Source organism: Carya illinoinensis, chromosome 4 (assembly GCF_018687715.1).
Source record: "Carya illinoinensis cultivar Pawnee chromosome 4, C.illinoinensisPawnee_v1, whole genome shotgun sequence".
NCBI lineage: Eukaryota > Viridiplantae > Streptophyta > Magnoliopsida > Fagales > Juglandaceae > Carya > Carya illinoinensis.
Window position 1 is genome coordinate 5542124 of NC_056755.1, and position 18721 is coordinate 5560844.

At 32.3% G+C, this 18721-nt stretch overlaps 2 protein-coding genes and 1 long non-coding RNA gene across 3 annotated transcripts; all 3 read right to left on the reverse strand.

Moving 5' to 3' along the window:
• Positions 1–3008: 3008 nt before the first annotated feature.
• On the reverse strand, positions 3009–4823 carry LOC122307942 (UDP-glycosyltransferase 83A1-like). The gene is made up of 2 exons (XM_043121074.1): positions 4384–4823; positions 3009–4118 (listed from the first exon to the last, which is right to left on the reverse strand). Exons 1-2 carry the CDS (start codon positions 4751–4753, stop codon positions 3259–3261), a joined length of 1230 nt encoding a protein of 409 aa, XP_042977008.1. The 5' UTR covers positions 4754–4823; the 3' UTR covers positions 3009–3258.
• Positions 4824–7278: 2455 nt separating this feature from the next.
• LOC122307047 lies at positions 7279–8978 on the reverse strand. The gene is made up of 2 exons (XR_006241623.1): positions 8607–8978; positions 7279–8402 (listed from the first exon to the last, which is right to left on the reverse strand). It is a non-coding gene; the product is annotated as an uncharacterized LOC122307047 (long non-coding RNA).
• Positions 8979–15539: 6561 nt separating this feature from the next.
• On the reverse strand, positions 15540–17515 carry LOC122306928 (UDP-glycosyltransferase 83A1-like). Its single transcript, XM_043119501.1, has 2 exons — positions 16942–17515; positions 15540–16641 (listed from the first exon to the last, which is right to left on the reverse strand). Exons 1-2 carry the CDS (start codon positions 17450–17452, stop codon positions 15785–15787), a joined length of 1368 nt encoding a protein of 455 aa, XP_042975435.1. The 5' UTR covers positions 17453–17515; the 3' UTR covers positions 15540–15784.
• Between the last annotated feature and the right edge of the window lie 1206 nt (positions 17516–18721).

An 18721-nucleotide genomic window follows, 5' to 3' on the forward strand; every position in this document is an offset into this window, starting at 1 on the left:
ATCAAGTTTTTTATTTAGATGATCCGGAATTCAGAAATCCATGGAGAATAGTCGAGAAATTTGCGCCAAGAAATGTATATGATTATATTCCAGAGGCAGACAAACCACATGAAGAAGTTGATAGTCCAGACCATGAAGAAGCATATCAAGAAAATGAATCAGGCATCAATCTATTTGTTGATCTAAGCCATTATGACATGGTCCCATTGCGCAGAGAAGATGTTCAACCCGAAGTAATTAAAAGTGACATGTCGGAAGAACATGAATCAACTGAAGTGTCTACTGAGGATGAGAGCGATTGGTCCAGCAATACTGATACCGAATGATTTTCAAATATTTGTGTAGGTAAAATTCTTATAAAAATATTTTATGTATTTTGTTCGAATAATAATTTATTATAATTTCAAACAGATATGCCTCTTAAACGCAAAAGAACACGTGAGCCATCCCCACCACTTAGCGAATCCCCGTGTGTTTCACCTGCTAACAATGGTGGGCCACCGTCACCAGAACCAGAATAAGGTATTTTTTCACTGTATATCTTTCAAATAAGATTAATTTAATTAAAATATATGCTTTAATTTATATATATAGCTGTTGTAAACCAGTGCCGAGTTAGAGGCATTACGAGGGGTGTCTGCATAGAAAAAGTAAGGAAAGTGGGTAAAATTAAAGTTGATATATCTGATGATCACACCGGTGGCTCTGGGGATTCGGCAACTTGGCTTGCTTCTTATGTTGGTACACTTACTCGCACGTATGCACCGATGGCTACATCATCCTGGGCTAAAGTTCCCCAAGATATGAAAGACCACATCAAAAATCGTTGTCTGGTAATAAGTTACTTTGTATAACATTTTTATTTAAATGCGAATGTTTGAAATTATACTAATTGTTTATAATTATTTGAAGGACGAGTTTGAACTAAATTTTGGTCGGCGGGAGGATCGACTAATGATTGAAGAACTCATGTCGAATGCATTCCGGAGGTACAAAGGTCGATGCCATGCACACTATCAGAAGTTCAGTACTACGATAGAGGCGCGTCAAAATCCATTCCAAGCAATGTCACCAAACGAATGAGAGAAAGTTTGTGATCTGTTTGAAGATCCAGCTTATTAGGTAATTTCGCTAGTATTTTTTTTTTAATAATATATAATAGATGTATTAAATAGAAATTATAATACTTTTTTTTAGAAACGGAGTACAGTGAACAAAACAAATAGATCAAATTTAACGATATACCATCACATGGGTTCTCGATCTTTTCATCGCTTGTAAAAAAAAATGGTTAGTTCTTATTGTCTCCATTAAATCTTAATATATACACTTTTTTCGTATAAATTATGATATTAATTTTCATTTTGCAGCAAGAAAAAAATCCTACTGATTATGATCTGACCTAATTGTATGCTAAAGCACATAAAAATTGTGATGGTGTTTGGAGCAATCCTGAGGCAGAGGTAAATTATGAAAGTTTAAGTTTATCTAATTTCATTGTCTAAATATATTTTTGTTACATAAACTAATTTTAATGTTTTTCTTTTTCAAGGACAAGATGATATCTCTTAAAGACACTGTTGCGGATCCATCTGATGAATCATCTGTCAACGATGCTCAAATCTTTTCTCAAGTTCTTGGATCACGTTTTGGATATTTGAGGGGCTTAGGACGTTGCGTGAAGCCATCCTCAACATCTTCATCATCTTCTAAAGCCAGATCGAATGACGACAAGACTAAAAAATTAGAAGAAGCTGCACTTGAGATAGAACGATTAAGATCGAAGGAAAAAGAGTTGCTGACCCAATTAGATCAAGCATCAAATTTATAAGCAAGATTAAAAGAGAGGCTACAATTAAATAACCAAAAATTTTTTGAACAATTTCAATTAATGATGTCCCAAAATCCTATACAACCACTACCACCACAATCATAATTCATTTGGTTTTTTTTAATTGCCTTTAATATTTATGATGTTTGTAAACATTTGAACAATTGATGTATATAGATTACAATTTGTATTAGTATCAATTTCATTTTGTTTGATCAATGCTGTTCGAATGGTAAATTACCATTTATGCATACATTCGAACAAAAACATATCCATTTGAACCTAAAAATTTCCATTCAAACAAAAATATACCCATTCGAACTTATCGGGAAATACAATCCATGCGTTCGTTCGAACAACTAAATATTCATTCGAATAAATTCATTTCTAAAAGTCCGTTCAAACAGAAGATTTCTATAAATAGATTATTTGTTCGAACAGTTAATATTTTTCTTCGAACTAAAGTCACTTACGAAATTTTTTGTTCGAACGGGCTTGGTCAGATATGGTTATTGGTTCGAATTAACATTTCCTGTTGTTCGAACAAAAATATTTTCGTTCGAACTTGATTCTGAGACGACATTTTTTTGTCTCAGAAAAAATTTCCCGTTCGAACGGTTTGGACCGGTTCCGTCCAATTTCGTCCCTAAAAATACTTTTCAGAGACCAATTTTCGTCTCCAAAAACTTTCTGAGACAGCATTTTTGAGACAAAATTTTTTGTCTCAAAAAATCATATCTCTTGTAGTGTATGTTATAAAACTAAAAGAGAAATGATATTGCAAGAGATAGAGAGAATATTGCAAGAGAAAGAGTTGTTCTTCAATGCAAAACTTGATGATATACAAGTAAATGATACCCATATATATAGGAGTACAAAGAAATAGTTATGGTTCAATAGTCTTAATTGTAGGCTTCAATAATCTTCATTAATGACTTTAATAATCTTTATTAATGACTATATATGGACATATAAATAAGTTCATACATAACATATAGATGATATTGGAGTACTGCTGCGCGCCTTTGATAATGGCACCCAGCACACCAATCGGCATGCATGCAGTATCCGGCCTCTCACATGGCCATACGTACGGACAAATAGTTTTTTCTTTTCTTTTTTCCTCCACAAACGACGTGTGGTAATTTAATACATTGGGATTGAAAGGAGCTGGATCGATCGAGGAAAATTAGTACGTCCTACTACTGTATTCAAATTAAGATCAACAATTATTTAAGAAAAGAGGTCATGAGATAACAATATTATTGCAAATTAACCAGATTCTGCATATATATATATATATATTTTATTTGCTTCGAGATCTTCTCAAGATCGAGTTTCTTCACGGACGGAAATTTGAACTTCCAATAATTAAAAAAAAAAAGCATGCATGCACTGGCCAGCTTGCTATGATCGATCGATCTTCATTATTCCCTGAGCCAATTGAGGAAGTTGTTGAGATTCTTGGAGGACCGACCACCTTCCGCAGTAGTGCTCAGGACCGTGTCCCTAAGTTGTGAAGATCTTGCCCTAATGTTATCATCGCCGAGCAGTAGATCAACCTTCTTCTTAATTTCACTGCGTGGAATGATTCCATGATTGTCATCAGGGTCAAATATTCCTACTCCAACCTTCCACACATCGCAAATGCACTTCTTGTTAGTGATCTGGTCAGCAACGAAGGGCCAGCACAAAAAAGGCACAGCATTTGATAAACCTTCTATGGTGGAAGTCCAACCACAATGGCTTAGAAAACAGGCGATGGAGGGGTGATTCAAGACTCTTGGTTGAGGTGCCCAAGTTATAATCTTCCCACGAGTGCCTTTGAATTCATCTGGAAATGCACAGCTTGAGCTGTTGATGATATTTGGACGCACCGCCCAAAGGAAAGGCCTGTTGGTGAGGTCAAGTCCGAGAGCTAGCTCTTGGAATTGGGTTGGTTCAAAAGTTACGATGCTGCCAAAAGCAACGTATATGACTGAGCAGGGTGGCTGCTGGTCGAGCCATTCTAGGCAAGAGGAGTCTTCTTGGAAGAACTGTGCCCTCGAGCTCCCACTGATCTCTGTCTGAATTGGGCCGATTGGTAGTAGTCTTGGAACCTTAGCAAACTCATCCGGCTCCAGTTCATATGCTGAATTACAAAGCCACCACTCCGTCTTTTTCATGGCTTTAAGGTTTCGTGCCATATATTCAAACATGATCTTTGGCGTGTCTGAATCGCCTGTTGGGAGACTTAGTATGTTTTCCACTTCTTCCGGCGATTGATCAGTCCCGCGTCCATTGATTCCTGGATTAATATTGCAATTTGAAATAAAAAATAGTTGTGTTTTTATCGTTATTTTATAGATCATTAAAGATCAGAATCTTAACATTAAAATATAAAAAAGAAATCACACAAAAATAATAGCGTAATAATTATTAAATGTCAAACATATATAAAAGATATATATATATATATATAGAGAGAGAGAGAGAGAGAGAGAGAGAGAGAGAGAGAGAGAGAGAGAGAGAGAGAGAGAGAGAGAGAGAGAGAGAGAGAGAGAGAAATTTACCATCGGTAAGGAAATAAGTAATCTTGTCATCGTCATGAGTAGCAGCATTATTATTAATACCTCGTACGAGCTCCTCAAGCTTTGCAGGCATGGTAAGTAACATGGATTGACACAACTTGGGGAATTCATGTTCGTTTCTCTCGTCCTCAGGATCCAACCCATCTGGGATTGACACAAAATTAATGTTGTTCGAACCCATGCTTAGGCTATCCCTCCCAACCCCTGCTCTCATGATACGCTTGTGGTTGAAGTCTGTGTTCACAAATGTGACTTTGAAACCAAGTTTTTCTAATACACGACAAAGGGCCATCATAGGGCTCACATATCCTTGTGCTGGATATGGGAGAGCTAGAATTCGTCCCCTTCCCATTATCTCTCTCTCTCTCTCTCTCTCTGATCGATGTTTAACTTCTAGTTGATCTACTACTTTCGTGTATATATATAAAATACACTCACGCACGAACTTCTGATCAGGAATATATATATTTACGTAAACGTTTGGTAGCTAGAATAAGCTCCATGCCCGTACGATGGGCTCTGTTAATGCCATTCACTCAGTCTAGCACGGCTTATAAGGAGCAAATTGGTTACACAAGATCAAAAAATTCATTTCATTTTAACTCATCATTATAATTTTTTCGATTTTTCATATAAAATATAATAAATAATTTTATTTTTTTAAATTTTAATACAAAATTAATATTAAAAAATTATATTATAATAATATTTTATTTATTATTATTTAAAATATTTTATCTCATCTCATGTATATATTTATTGCTATCAAAATACGTACTACGATCAATAAATATAATACTTTGGCTGATGCACTAGTCAAAACGTACGGAATCGATTAAAAAGAAAGATGGAAATATCAAACAATATTAAATATATAGTACTACTAGTAGTACGTACGTAGCCAAAGTCAAACTACTAGTACTTGGATATATTTATATATATATTATATAAAAAAATTCCATTTACAGTTTTAAATATGAGATTGCGTGTGTAAATTTATTGACTTAAGAGGATAAAAGGGAAAAAAAATTATTTTAAAAAATATATTATTATAATTTTAAATTTTTTTTTAAAAAAATAAGTGTACGAACTTATGTGAACAGTCTCCATTTAAAAATTACTTACAGACTAACTCTAGTATATATATATATATAAAATATATACTAGGGCAGTTAATAATTTATAGTTATAAAGCTAGGTAGGTACCTAGGTTGTTCAAATATATTAATGGATTAACAATTAATTAACGACTTCTTCGATCCTTGCGTACACTTCCGACTCTTTTTTAATTTGATTTTTTTTTTCTCTTTATCAATAAATTAAGGACATACAAATTAAACTATGTTCCGAATAAAAACATTTACTTGATGAAGTTTTTACAGAAAGAGATGATGATGATCCCCATTCCCCAGTACGTACATCCAATATTCATTATGACATTTATTACAAACCGGTCAAAAAAAGTGGCCGTCTCACGAAGTTAATATATATTACAAATTAACCAGTCAAACAAAGTCGCCGGCCGTCTGAAGTTAATAAAAATTAACGAAAAATTATAATATCTTCGCACCACACGTAATTTTATTTTATTTTTTTCTTACTAAGTGTAGTATATAGATAATAAATAGAATATTAATTTAAAAAAATAAAACAAAAAAATTAACAATAATTAAAATAAATATAATATGTGGAGATAATAAATATCAAAACTCTTATTATGGTCTACATGAATTGTAGCAAAAAATGAAAAAACCGTGACAAAAACCATTTCGCTACGATTTCTTGATCACAAATAGGAGTGTAATTGATTCGTTCTAGAGAGTCAAAAATCAAAAATTTTGGTCTACTCTTTTATGGATCGGACTGAACCTACCCCTATATAGACTAGACCAGAGTGTTGGTTATCAATTCGGTTGGTATAATCATTCTGATTTGGTCTATATGAGATGAGTTAGGAATATTTTTTTCTCTTCGTTTTTTGGCAGATAAATTAATACAAAAAATAAATTAAATTAGTAAAATTAAAATTAAGTCATTGTTCATAAATTACTCATCTTTACTTGCAACTTATGTATCTTAAAAAAAAAACTACCTAATAGTTTAATTGGGTGTAAATAGTAGAGTCTATATATACATATAATAACATATATTATCATATAATTGATCATATAATATGCTAGTTAATTGACAGAATATATTATCTTGCATTTTATATGGTTAATGTTGATAGATTAGATGAAAAATATATAATTTACTCATACAAATACTATATAAAATAATATATTATATATAATATTTAAAAATTTTATACTAGAAAACAATTCGGTCCAGTCTAAAAAAACCACATCCCAAAACTGAACCAAAAACTGAATTTATGAGACACCATGGACTGAAACTGACCAACATGCACTACAAGGAATTTGGCTTTTTGCAGCGCTAAAAAATGTTGTAAATACTGCTTAAAAATGCTGCAATATATCAATTGTAATGTTGTTTAGTTCCTTGCATGTTCAACACGATAATCCTTTCTTTCTTTCTTTTTATCAATTGCAACGATATCAAAAGAAAATTGTAAATAAAATCAATTGCAACGATATATTTTCGTTGCAAATTATAAAATAGTACGCTGAGAATGAGTTATAAAATTTCTATTAGATCGCTGTTTTTAATAAGCAATTCTAACAATTTTAATCCTTGCAAAAACTCTTAATTGCACTGCAAATACTCCGTATCAGAAACAAGGTTTGCTTCCTTCATTGCATTTAATATTTTTTTCAAAGATTAAAATCACTGTAAAAGATAAAAAAGTACCGTAAAATTTTGATCATAAAAATTTATTTTTCTTATAATGTTTAATATTATGTCAACCTCCAAACGAGGCCCTTTATACGAAGAGCTATTTCTTTTGGGATCGGATTGAGTAGTAATTAAAGCTGCATGACCACAGTTTGTTGACCGATTCGCCATATCACGCGGGAATTATAACTAGCCAAGGTTGGGGGCTCCACCAGCCCCCTTATTAGTCCGATATATTTCGGTTAGAGATATATAACCGGCAGTAAAACATGTCTATACTTATGTATAAAGTGCGAATCCGCTAACTACAGTATTTTCGTCTAATATTTTTTTTTCCAATTTTGCCCTTGGTTTTACTTGAAAATTGCGATCATTTTAGTCAAAACCTTTTTTTTCGCCGACAGACGTTTTGGTCTTTTTATACATTCTGACCGTCTGATTTTTTCTCCTGTTTTGTTTCCAATTTTGCCCCTTAGTTTTATTGTTTACTTCGTTGTGCTTGCTGTCGTTTTGCTTGACCGCCCTTCAAAGATCTGTCCGTCGGGTTGTTCATGGTGGCTCCACAGAAGCACGAAGGTGGTGGAAAAGTCGTGAGGGAGAGAGCATGTGAGGGTGAGCTACATGGAACAAAGACTGCTCTAGGCTGAAGATCAGAAGGAAAAAAAATTTTGCTATGCAGATCTGAAAAAGACAACTAATATACATCAAACACCGAACATGAAAAAAAAAATAGTAGGAATAAAAGGAAAGAAAAAAAAAAACTTGAATCGAAAACAGATGAACCCTAGGAACATAGATCGAAAGAAAAAAAAAAATTGTTGTGCAGATCTAAAGAATACGAATCTAATTTACATCAAACGCCAAACAACAAGAAATAAAAACAGAAGAAATCAAACGGAAGGAAAAACGAAAACAAACTTGAATAAAAAATAGAAAAACTCTAGGAACACAAATCGCAAGAAATTTATTTTTTTTCTACAGATGTGAAGAATACAAAGCCAATTAACATCTAACGCCAAAAAAAACAAAAATCCTTCTACAGATCTGAAAAAGAAGTCAATATACATGAAAAATACAAAGCTTTTGAACATCAAACGCCGAAGAACAAGAAAACAAAATAGAAGAAATCATACGCAAGAAAAGTTCCTGCATATGAGGGTATACAAAGCGAATATACATGGAACGCGAGGGGAAAAAAAAAATTCCTGCAGATATGAAAAGTAGACCAACTCAGCCGCAAGAAAAAAAAAATAATTTTCTACATATTCGAAAACTAGATCAAGTCAGAGGCAAGGAAAAAAAAATTCTACAAACAAAAAACACAAAGCCAACATAGATGAAAGGGAATAATTTTTTTTTTTCTTTTATGCAGATTTGTGCGATGAACTAACAAAGATAGAAAAAATAACCTCAGATTTGTGCAGATCATAAAACCGCAGATCTGTGCGATGAACTAACCTCAGATTCGTAAGTTTCAAAAAAAAAATGTGCGATGAACTAACAAAGATAGAAAAACTAAGACACACACATAGAGAGAGAGAGAGAGAGAGAGAGAGAGAGAGGAGTTAGGGTTGGTGAAGGCCGAATGGGTGGCTGAAGACATAAGGATGGTTTTATAGTGTACGGCTAGAGTTAGGTTTATTTTATTGGTTAAAACGGTGCCGTTTTGGGTATTAGAGGGGGACGAGCTGGGCTTATTTGTGCGTAAAACGGCGACGTTTAAGCTTCATGGATCATTCCGAGCCTAGATGAATTGGTTTTTTTTTTTTTTTTCATTTCAAATAACAAAAAATTACATTATTATGTGTTTGTTTAGTTAGCTATTAGCGTGTTGTTTATTTAAATTTTTCCACTTAACATGTGAATTTTGCATAAAATTGTATTAAGAATTTAAAATGTAAAAAAATAAAATTTAAGATGTTGTAAAATTTTGTTTGTTTTAATTTATACATTAATAATTATTTCAAATTTAATAATAATTTTTATAAAAAATTTTCAATTTAGTGTTGTCCTGTGAAAAAATATAAAAAATATGCATGAGTTGGGGCTGACTATGTGATAGGGGAAAATGGGGAAAAAAAATTATAAATGGGCTAAATTGAAATATAGAAAAAAATTTAAAAAAAATTTAGTTTTTTAGGCTAAATTGAAATATAGAAAAAAATTTTAAAAAATTTAGTTTTAAAAAAATTTTGAACATTAGATATTATTGCAAATAATTAGGAGATACAAAAATGTTAAATGAAAATATTGTTCCTCTAATATTCACATTTTCATATATATATATATAGTATATGTTTTTTTTATATTTTGTTTTTTATATAATAAAAGTATAAAATTAAATAAAATTAAATAAAATTTTGAATATTAGTTTATACCAATTAGTAAGATGACATCATTATTGCATTTTCTTTTATAAATATTGTATTTTTTTTTTTATGTTATTGTCATTTAGAGAATGAAAATTTGTGAATCATGTGCTGTGAATTTCAAATTGTGCACGTACTTAAACTTAAAATGTTGATTTTTTTTTTAGGTTTAGTCCATGTGTTAATCTTGAATTTCAAATTCCTCTATACACTATCATTCAAGGAAAGGAAAAAAAAAAAAAAAAAAAAAAAACCCTACAGATCCTATCTATATTGACTCATACGATAATAAAGTTTGAAAATTTTATTCAAAAAATTATAAATATTTTAACAAAAATAAGTTTTTAAAGATATTAATTTTAATGCTAAAGATAGTTCAATTCCAATAGTAAAATTTCTATTATAATTAGGTGATTAAATAATTTAAGTGTTTATTTTTAAATTAATGCATTGTTTATTTACGTTGGACATGATAAATATGCGACATGTACAATTAATTATCATTTTAAAATTAGTGGTTATAGTTTTATTAAAATGAACATATTTCTTTTAATGCATTATTTCATGCTTCATTTTTAAACTTTTAGTTGTTGTAATATATAAGTACAAAGTATTCGTATGTAGTTGTAAACATGCTTGTGAAAATTCTATGTTGTAGCTATAAATATTTTGCAGATAATACATATAATTTTTATTATGAGTAAGAAAAAATTGAAAATAATTACTATATGAATTTTGCCTAAACTAGGCAAACGTCTAAAGGACGTTTCTTATACTAGTATTATATATGGAAGGGATGTTTATATCTAGGGTTGAGATTCGGCCGGTTCAGATTTGAGAAATTGATTGGACCGGTCCGGTTCTGGTATAGGAGTTTTTCACTTCAGACCGGACCAAATCAAATAAAAATTTAAAAAATATATTTTATCATTTATATAAATAATTGTATATAATTAATTATTAATATATCACAATATTATATAAGTATTATATTCTTTAATATATAACTATAATATATAGTACTAGTATATATTAATATATTAACATACTATAAATTATAATGTATGTATAAATTTATAATAATATTAGTATAGTTAACTTAATATGTTAGTATTAAATCATTATAACTACATAAAGTATTATTTAATATAGTATTACCAATTTATCACTAACATATAGTATATTAGTAATACTACTAGTATAATTTTCGGTCCATCATCCCATCGAATTGGACGAAACTGGACATTTCTCACCCCCATTTACACCTCATAGCAAGCTAGATCTAGTAGGAGGCCTATGGGCCAGCACAGGAAGCAAGTGGAGGAGGAATGATGGAACGTGAGCCCCTTTGACATGACCCATCACACGTACATAGTAGCAGGGCCATGCAACATTTAAAGACAGATACAAAGTGCAGTAGAAATCACAGTAAAGCCTTCTATCCCTGACAGAATACACAAAAGGTGGCCAAACTCACCAACTTGCTACAAGGATGCAAGTCGGGGAGGTTACACCACATTAAAGGCAACAAAGTGGTGTCTTGTACGAAAAACGGGCACCTCTGACACGGGATATGGAGGACCACCTCGGCAGGTAGTATAAAGCCTAGCACTAGATTAGATTTACTCTCTTACATTCTCTCATATACTAAAATTATCTCCAAAGAGCTAGCATAAAACTAACTTAGGCGTCAGGAGTGTTTCATTAGCCCCGAAGCTCCACTTTTATCATGTTGCATGTGATTAAGCCCGATGACCGGTGTGCGAAACACGTTGTTAAACAATGTTACAATATATGTCACAAGTTCAAGATACTACTAAAATTTTCACGAGAATTGTTGTAGATATAAAGAGATCACATAAAAGTAAACTCGCAAATTGATATGAAATACGTTAGATCTATTTTAAAATAAAAGTAATTTTACAATCTATCATACTACATCTTGTCACGTGATTTCTATAAATAATTTACTTTTGTATTATCTTTTTATGGTTAATATATAGCACTTCTAAATGTTAAAAGCTCAAGTACTTCGGTGATGATAGAATGAGACTGATGATTTGGTGTTGATAATGTACGTTGGTCACGTTGGATTTGAAAGCATTCTAAAAGATTAATTAATATGATATTAAGAGTTATGAGTTTACTAAACCGTCAAAAGACAACAAAATTTTATAAGGTAATGCTACGTGATATGAACTCGTAGAATTGGAATTTCTTGAACCCACAATCAACTTGAAAACTCACCCAAGAAAGCCAAAATCATGTCAATGGGTGCAGAATTTAAATCTGATGAGAACTCATTTCAAGAACCTAGATTATATGAAAATTTAGACCCGTTGAAAAACTTGTCCAAAGAACCCAGATTACAAAGGAGGAACGCCACAAAGATTGTGATTTACCTTTGATAAGTTTAAACGTTCAATAAAAAATAAGAGGAGATCAACTCAACTCATAATAAATAAAATTTATCAATTTCATAAAACTTTCATATATCTTTAAAATTCGGCAACAAGATGTATCTAAACTAAACCCTCATAAAACCCTAGGCTAAAATAAAACCGGCCATTTGCAAAAATACTCATGAGTGAACAATGTGGCGCTACAGTTACGTGAACATTGCTTCGCTACAGTAATTTACTGAAACCTCAATTCAACAAAAATAATAATTTTCTCAACATGTCCTTAAGTGCTTTTCATAATAAACTCAATTATTTAAACTAATAAAATAAGCTATTTTAATGAAATAAATAAGTCCAAGACCTTAAATAACAATACGTCCAAGTCGTGTCTTCCATAGCGTGTCACATGGATAAAAATTGGATTTTCTTCTCTCAAACTCATCTTAAATATTGGGCTATTGCTAGACTCGAATAAAGTAGATTGCACCATTCCTTACATTATTTTATTGCTCTTCTTAACTCTCAATTTTGTGATTACCCTATCTGAAACTTGTAAAAAAATTTTAAAACTCGGTCCACCATGGGATCCATCAATGTTTCTGCTATTGTTAAAGTTACTAATCTTTTTCCTTTTCAAATGTGTCAAGGACTCACTTTCTTCAAAGAAATGTCATATATGGATTGCCACACCTTGCACAAAATTAATGTAATACTCGTTAAATTCATTGGTATAAAATATTGTCTTAGCATAAAAATTTTTTGTTTTTCCTTTTCCCTTTGCAATCTCTCTTTCTTTTTCCTCTCGTGGCTCCACTCTTTTTTCTTGACTTTCAGCCACCTCTTTATTTTCTTTTTCACTCTCTCTTTCTCTTGATGTTTCGGCCTCATTCTTTTTTTTCCCCTCACTCTCTTTCTCCTCTTCATTCTCTCTTTATCTTCCACTCTCATTTTTTTTGAACTTTCGACCTCACAATTGTTTTTCAACTCATTCTCTCATTTTCTTGAGATTTCACAATTTCTTTTTTCCTCAATCTCACTCTCACTCTTTTTTTTTCGCTCAACCTCATTTTTATACTCTTTTTTTTTTTTTTTATCAATCTCATTTTCACTCTTTCTTTTTTGATCAACCTTACTTTCACTCTTTCTTTTTGATCAACCTCACTTTCACTCTTTTATTCTTTATCAACCTTAATTTTCATCTTCAATTGGTCCTCATGGACTTGTTTTGTGGTTAAAGGAGCAAGTTTGATTGTTTTATCATAATTTACAAAGCTATATATGTTCTTGATCCTATTATGGATTATCCTCCTATTATACTGCCACGGCCTCCTTAACAAAATAGGACCAGCATGTATAGGCAATACATCACAGAGCACCTCATCCTAATACTTTCCAATTGAAAAAGATACTAGCACTTGCTTATTTACCCTAAACTCCCTATAATTATTCAAACATTACAACTTGTTTGGTCTAAGATGTTTCAAGGTAAGTAAATTTAATTTCTCAGCTAGAATAGTGCTAGCCACATTAGTACAACTTCCTCCATTAATGATCATACTACATATATTGTTGTTGATGTGGCATTTAGTATGAAAAATGTTCTCTCTCTGTTGCTCTGTATTATCCATCTTAAATTGTATATTGAGAGCACGCCTAACAACAAGATACTCACCATACTCTTTATTTTCACCATACATATTCTCAATACTAGGCTCACATCTTCTCCTATCTCTCTCACCTTGTAGATTTCTAATCACTACACCTCGTTCATCCATCATATCCTTCACTTCCCTCAAAGCCAAATTCAACCGTTCAAACTTTTGTTATATGGATTGCAACACAAATGATGAGTTATCTACCATCCCCTTTGGTGATGAGTAATTTTTATGAGATATCGTATGCTCTGCACAAAAAGAATGTTAGTGGAAACAAGATCTCACAAGCCCCCTTACGTGTTTACACTAGAGTAGTGGTATTCCACTCGTGTTTCACTCTTAATTGACTTTTTCTAGATAATGATCTCACATTATCTTGCCTTTTTTACCTCAAGAGTTTTTCCACTCAAGTTTTTTAAGAACTAATTGAACTCAATCAAGACAATACAACCTTATTTTATCACAACTAGTAATTAGGTCCAAGATATAAGAACAAGAGAAATACGGAAGGAATAAAATGACAAGAGAATCAAGGAATTGATAAGAGGGAAAGAGTAATCACAAGACCAGATATCAACTATAATGATATGTATTCAGCCCCTTTGATGATAAGGCTCAATCCATTTTTTTTTCTCTATACTCTTTTTTTTTTCGATTTTTTTTTTTTGAAATTTTCTTTTCCTTTCATTTCATTTCATTTCTTTTCTCACCAATTCAGTCACAAACAGCAATATTCATTTGTGACAATCAAACAATTAAATTCAAATATATAAAAATTGATAAGAAAATAGAAATGAATCAATGAAACCCTAGAAATTTCAAATCCTAGATGGTGCAAATTTGACAGCCCTCAAATAAGGAATTTAGCTACCCTATGATGATGAACACGAAACCAAACTGATAGAGTAACTTGGTAGCCCTAGGAAAAATGAATTTCTACGCTTTTTTTTTTTGGTAATCCTAAAACAATGAAGCCTTAGAATTAAAGATGCAATAATTAAAAGATGAAATCAGACCTGAATGGAAACTTTGTTCTGAATACCAAATGATGTGAACCCAATCGACTCACTTTGAGACCCAACAACAATATTAAAAAACAAACTCAAGAAAGCCAAACCCAACAAAATTTTATGAGTTTACACAGTCGTAAAATGTGTAAATACGGTGAAATCGTTTTGAGAAAAAGGAGATTCACTATTAAAAAATTAATTTTTTTCATACGAGTCTCGTATTTATTTATTAAATAATGCACGACTATACACTCATAATTATCGATATCATTTCTCAATTTTATAAGAAAAATATTCTAGTTATAAAAAAATTATATAAAAATAATTTTATAAAATAATGTAACTTGATGTGATTTATCAGATTATAAAATTATTTTTATTATAAAATAAATTTAATAAATTTCATTAAATTACATTAATTTATAAAATTAATTTTATATAATCTTTTTATTTCTATAGGCATAATACGATCAGATATAATAACAGCACGTGGCTGACTTTTGAAGCAGAAGTCACAAATAGGCCGTCTTTCATTTTTTGGATGGTACTGTACGTGTCCAATATATTCATTACCAATTAATGGGTCAAATTAAAAGCATATATAGCCGAATGACTTCAGAGGCGCTGAATTGTGGGAAGATTGTAGGCTTTGCAGCTCGATCGGACGTTGAAGTAATTAATGCAATATTTAAGCAACAACGTATATAGATTATATTGGAGTACTGCCGCGCGCCTTTGATAATGACGTACGCCCAGCACACCAATGGGCATGCATGCAGTATCCGGCCTCTCACATGGATACGTACGGAAAAATAGCTTTTTCTTTTCTTTTTCCTCCACATTGTCATTGCCATGACCAAACGACGTGTGATAATTTAATACACTGGGATTGAAAGGAGCTGGATCGATCGAGGAAAATTAGTACGTACTACTACTTTATTCAAATTAAGATCAACAATTATTTAAGAAAATAGGTCATGAGATAACAATATTATTGCAAATTAACCAGATTCTTCATATATATATATATATTTTATTTGCTTCGAGATCTTCTCAAGATCGAGTTTCTTCACGGACGGAAATTTGAACTTCCAATAATATTTAAAAAGCATGCATGCACTGGCCAGCTTGCTATGATCGATCGATCTTCATTATTCCCTGAGCCAATTGAGGAAGTTGTTGAGATTCTTGGAGGACCGACCACCTTCTGCAGTAGTGCTCAGGACCGTGTCCCTAAGTTGTGAAGATCTTGCCCTAATGTTATCATCGCCGAGCAGTAGATCCACCTTCTTCTTGATTTCACTGCGCCGAATGATTCCATGATTGTCATCAGGGTCAAATCCTACTCCAACCTTCCACACATCGCAAATGCACATCTTGTTGGTGAACTGGTCAGCAAAGAAGGGCCAGCACAAAAAAGGCACAGCATTTGATAAACCTTCTATGGTGGAAGTCCAACCACAATGGCTTAGAAAACAGGCGATGGAGGGGTGATTCAAGACTCTTGGTTGAGGTGCCCAAGTTACAATCTTCCCACGAGTGCCTTTGAATTCATCTGGAAATGCACAGCTTGAGCTGTTGATAATATTTGGACGCACCACCCAAAGGAAAGGCCTGTTGGTGAGGTCAAGTCCGAGAGCTAGCTCTTGGAATTGGGTTGGTTCAAAAGTTGCGATGCTGCCAAAGGCAACGTATATGACTGAGCAGGGTGGCTGCTGGTCGAGCCATTCTAGGCAAGAGGAGTCTTCTTGGAAGAACTGTGCCCTCGAGCTACCACTGATCTCTGTCTGAATTGGGCCGATTGGTAGTAGTCTTGGAACCTTAGCAAACTCATCCGGCTCCAGTTCATATGCTGAATTACAAAGCCACCACCCCGTCTTTTCCATGGCTTTAAGGTTTCGTGCCATATATTCAAATATGATCTTTGGCGTGTCTGAATCGCCTGTTGGGAGACTTAGTATCTTTTCCACCTCTTCCGGCAATTGATCAGTCCCGCGTCCTTTGATTCCTGGATTAATATTGCAATTAGAAATAAAAAATAGTTGTGTTTTTATCGTTATTTTATAGATCATTAAAGATAAGAATCTTAACATTAAAATATAAAAAAGAAATCACACAAAAATAATAGCTTAATAATTATTAAATGTCAAACATATATAAGAGATATATATAATCTATAGAGAGAGAGAGAGAGAGAGAGAGAGAGAGAGAGAGAGAGAGAGAGAGAGAGAGAGAGAGAGAGAGAGAGAGAGAGAGAGAGAGAGAGAGAGAGAGAGAGAGAGAGAGAGCTGATCTTTAATTAATTTACCATCGGAGTTTAGAAAGGCGTCCAGTTGCATGTTTGGTGCAATAAATGACGTTGCATTACAAAATGTGGCACACAGAGGATGATAGGCAGCTCCTTTAATCCCCATCTTATTGGCGACTTCCAATGCCCACGACATACCAAACTCGGTAAGGAAACAAGTAATCTTGTCATCGTCATGAATAGCAGCATTATTATTAATACCTCGTACGAGCTCCTCAAGCTTTGCAGGCATGGTAAGTAACATGGATTGACACAACTTGGGGAATTCAAGTTCGTTTCTCTCGTCCTCAGGATCCAACCCATCTGGGATTGACACAAAATTAATGTTGTTCGAACCCGTGCTTAGGCTATCCTTCCCAACCCCTGCTCTCATGATACGCTTGTGGTTGAAGTCTGTGTTCACAAACGTGACTTTGAAACCATGTTTTTCTAATACACGACAAAAGGCCATCATAGGGCTCACATGTCCTTGTGCTGGATATGGGAGAGCTAGAATTCGTCCCCTTCCCATGATCTCTCTCTCTCTCTCTCTCTCTGTGTGATCGATCTTTAACTTCTAGTTGATCTACTACTTTCGTGTATATATATAAAATACACACACGCACGAACTTCTAATCAGGAATAGATATATTTACGTAAACGTTTGGTAGCTAGAAGAAGCTGCATGCCCGTACGATGGCTGTTAATGCCATTCACTCAGTCTAGCACGGCTTATAAATTTGGAGCTTCTCATTAAGACTTTGCGGCCACCAAAGTACGTACTACGATCAACAAATATAATACTTTGGCTGCTGTACTAGTCAAAACGTGCGGAATCAATTAAAAGAGAAATAAAGAAAGATGGAAATATCAAACAATATTAAATATATAGTACTACTAGTAGTACGTACGTAGTCGAAGCCAAACTACTAGTACTTGGATATATTTATATATATATATATTATATAAAAAAATTATATTTACAGTTTTAAGTAAAAGATTGTGTGTGTAAATCTATTAATATAAAATGGTAAAAGAGAAAAAAAGATTATTTTAAAAAATATATTATAATAATTTTAAATTTTTTTAAAAAATAACTATATGAAGTTACGTGATCGTACTGTCTCTATTTAAAAACTACATATAGACTAACTTTATTATATATATTTATAATATATACTAGGTTGTTCAAATATATTAATGGATTAACAATTAATTAACGACTTCTTCGATCCTTGCGTACACTTCCGACTCTTTTTTTTATTTGATTTTTTTTTTCTCTTTATCAATAAATTAAGGACATACAAATTAAACTATATTCCGAATAAAAACATTTACTTGATGAAGTTTTTACAGAAAGAGATGATGATGATCCCCATTCCCCAGTACGTACATCCAATATTCATTATGACATTTATTACAAACCGGTCAAAAAAAGTGGCCGTCTCACGAAGTTAATATATATTAATAAATAAAAAATTTTATGTGCAGTCATTTTTACGGATTCTTTTATGCACTCTAGTGATATGATTGGTTGTGTATTAAAAAAAAATTAATCCTGCCAATCATATCAGTGGAGTGCGCAGGGAGTGCGCAAAAATAACTGTATGTAACATTACTCATTACAAATTAACCTATCAAGTAAAGTGGCCGGCCGTCTGAAGTTAATAAAAATTAACGAAAAATTATAATATCTTCGCACCACACGTAATTTTATTTTATTTTTTTCTTACTAAGTGTAGTATATAGATAATAAATAGAATATTAATTTAAAAAAATAAAACAAAAAAATTAACAATAA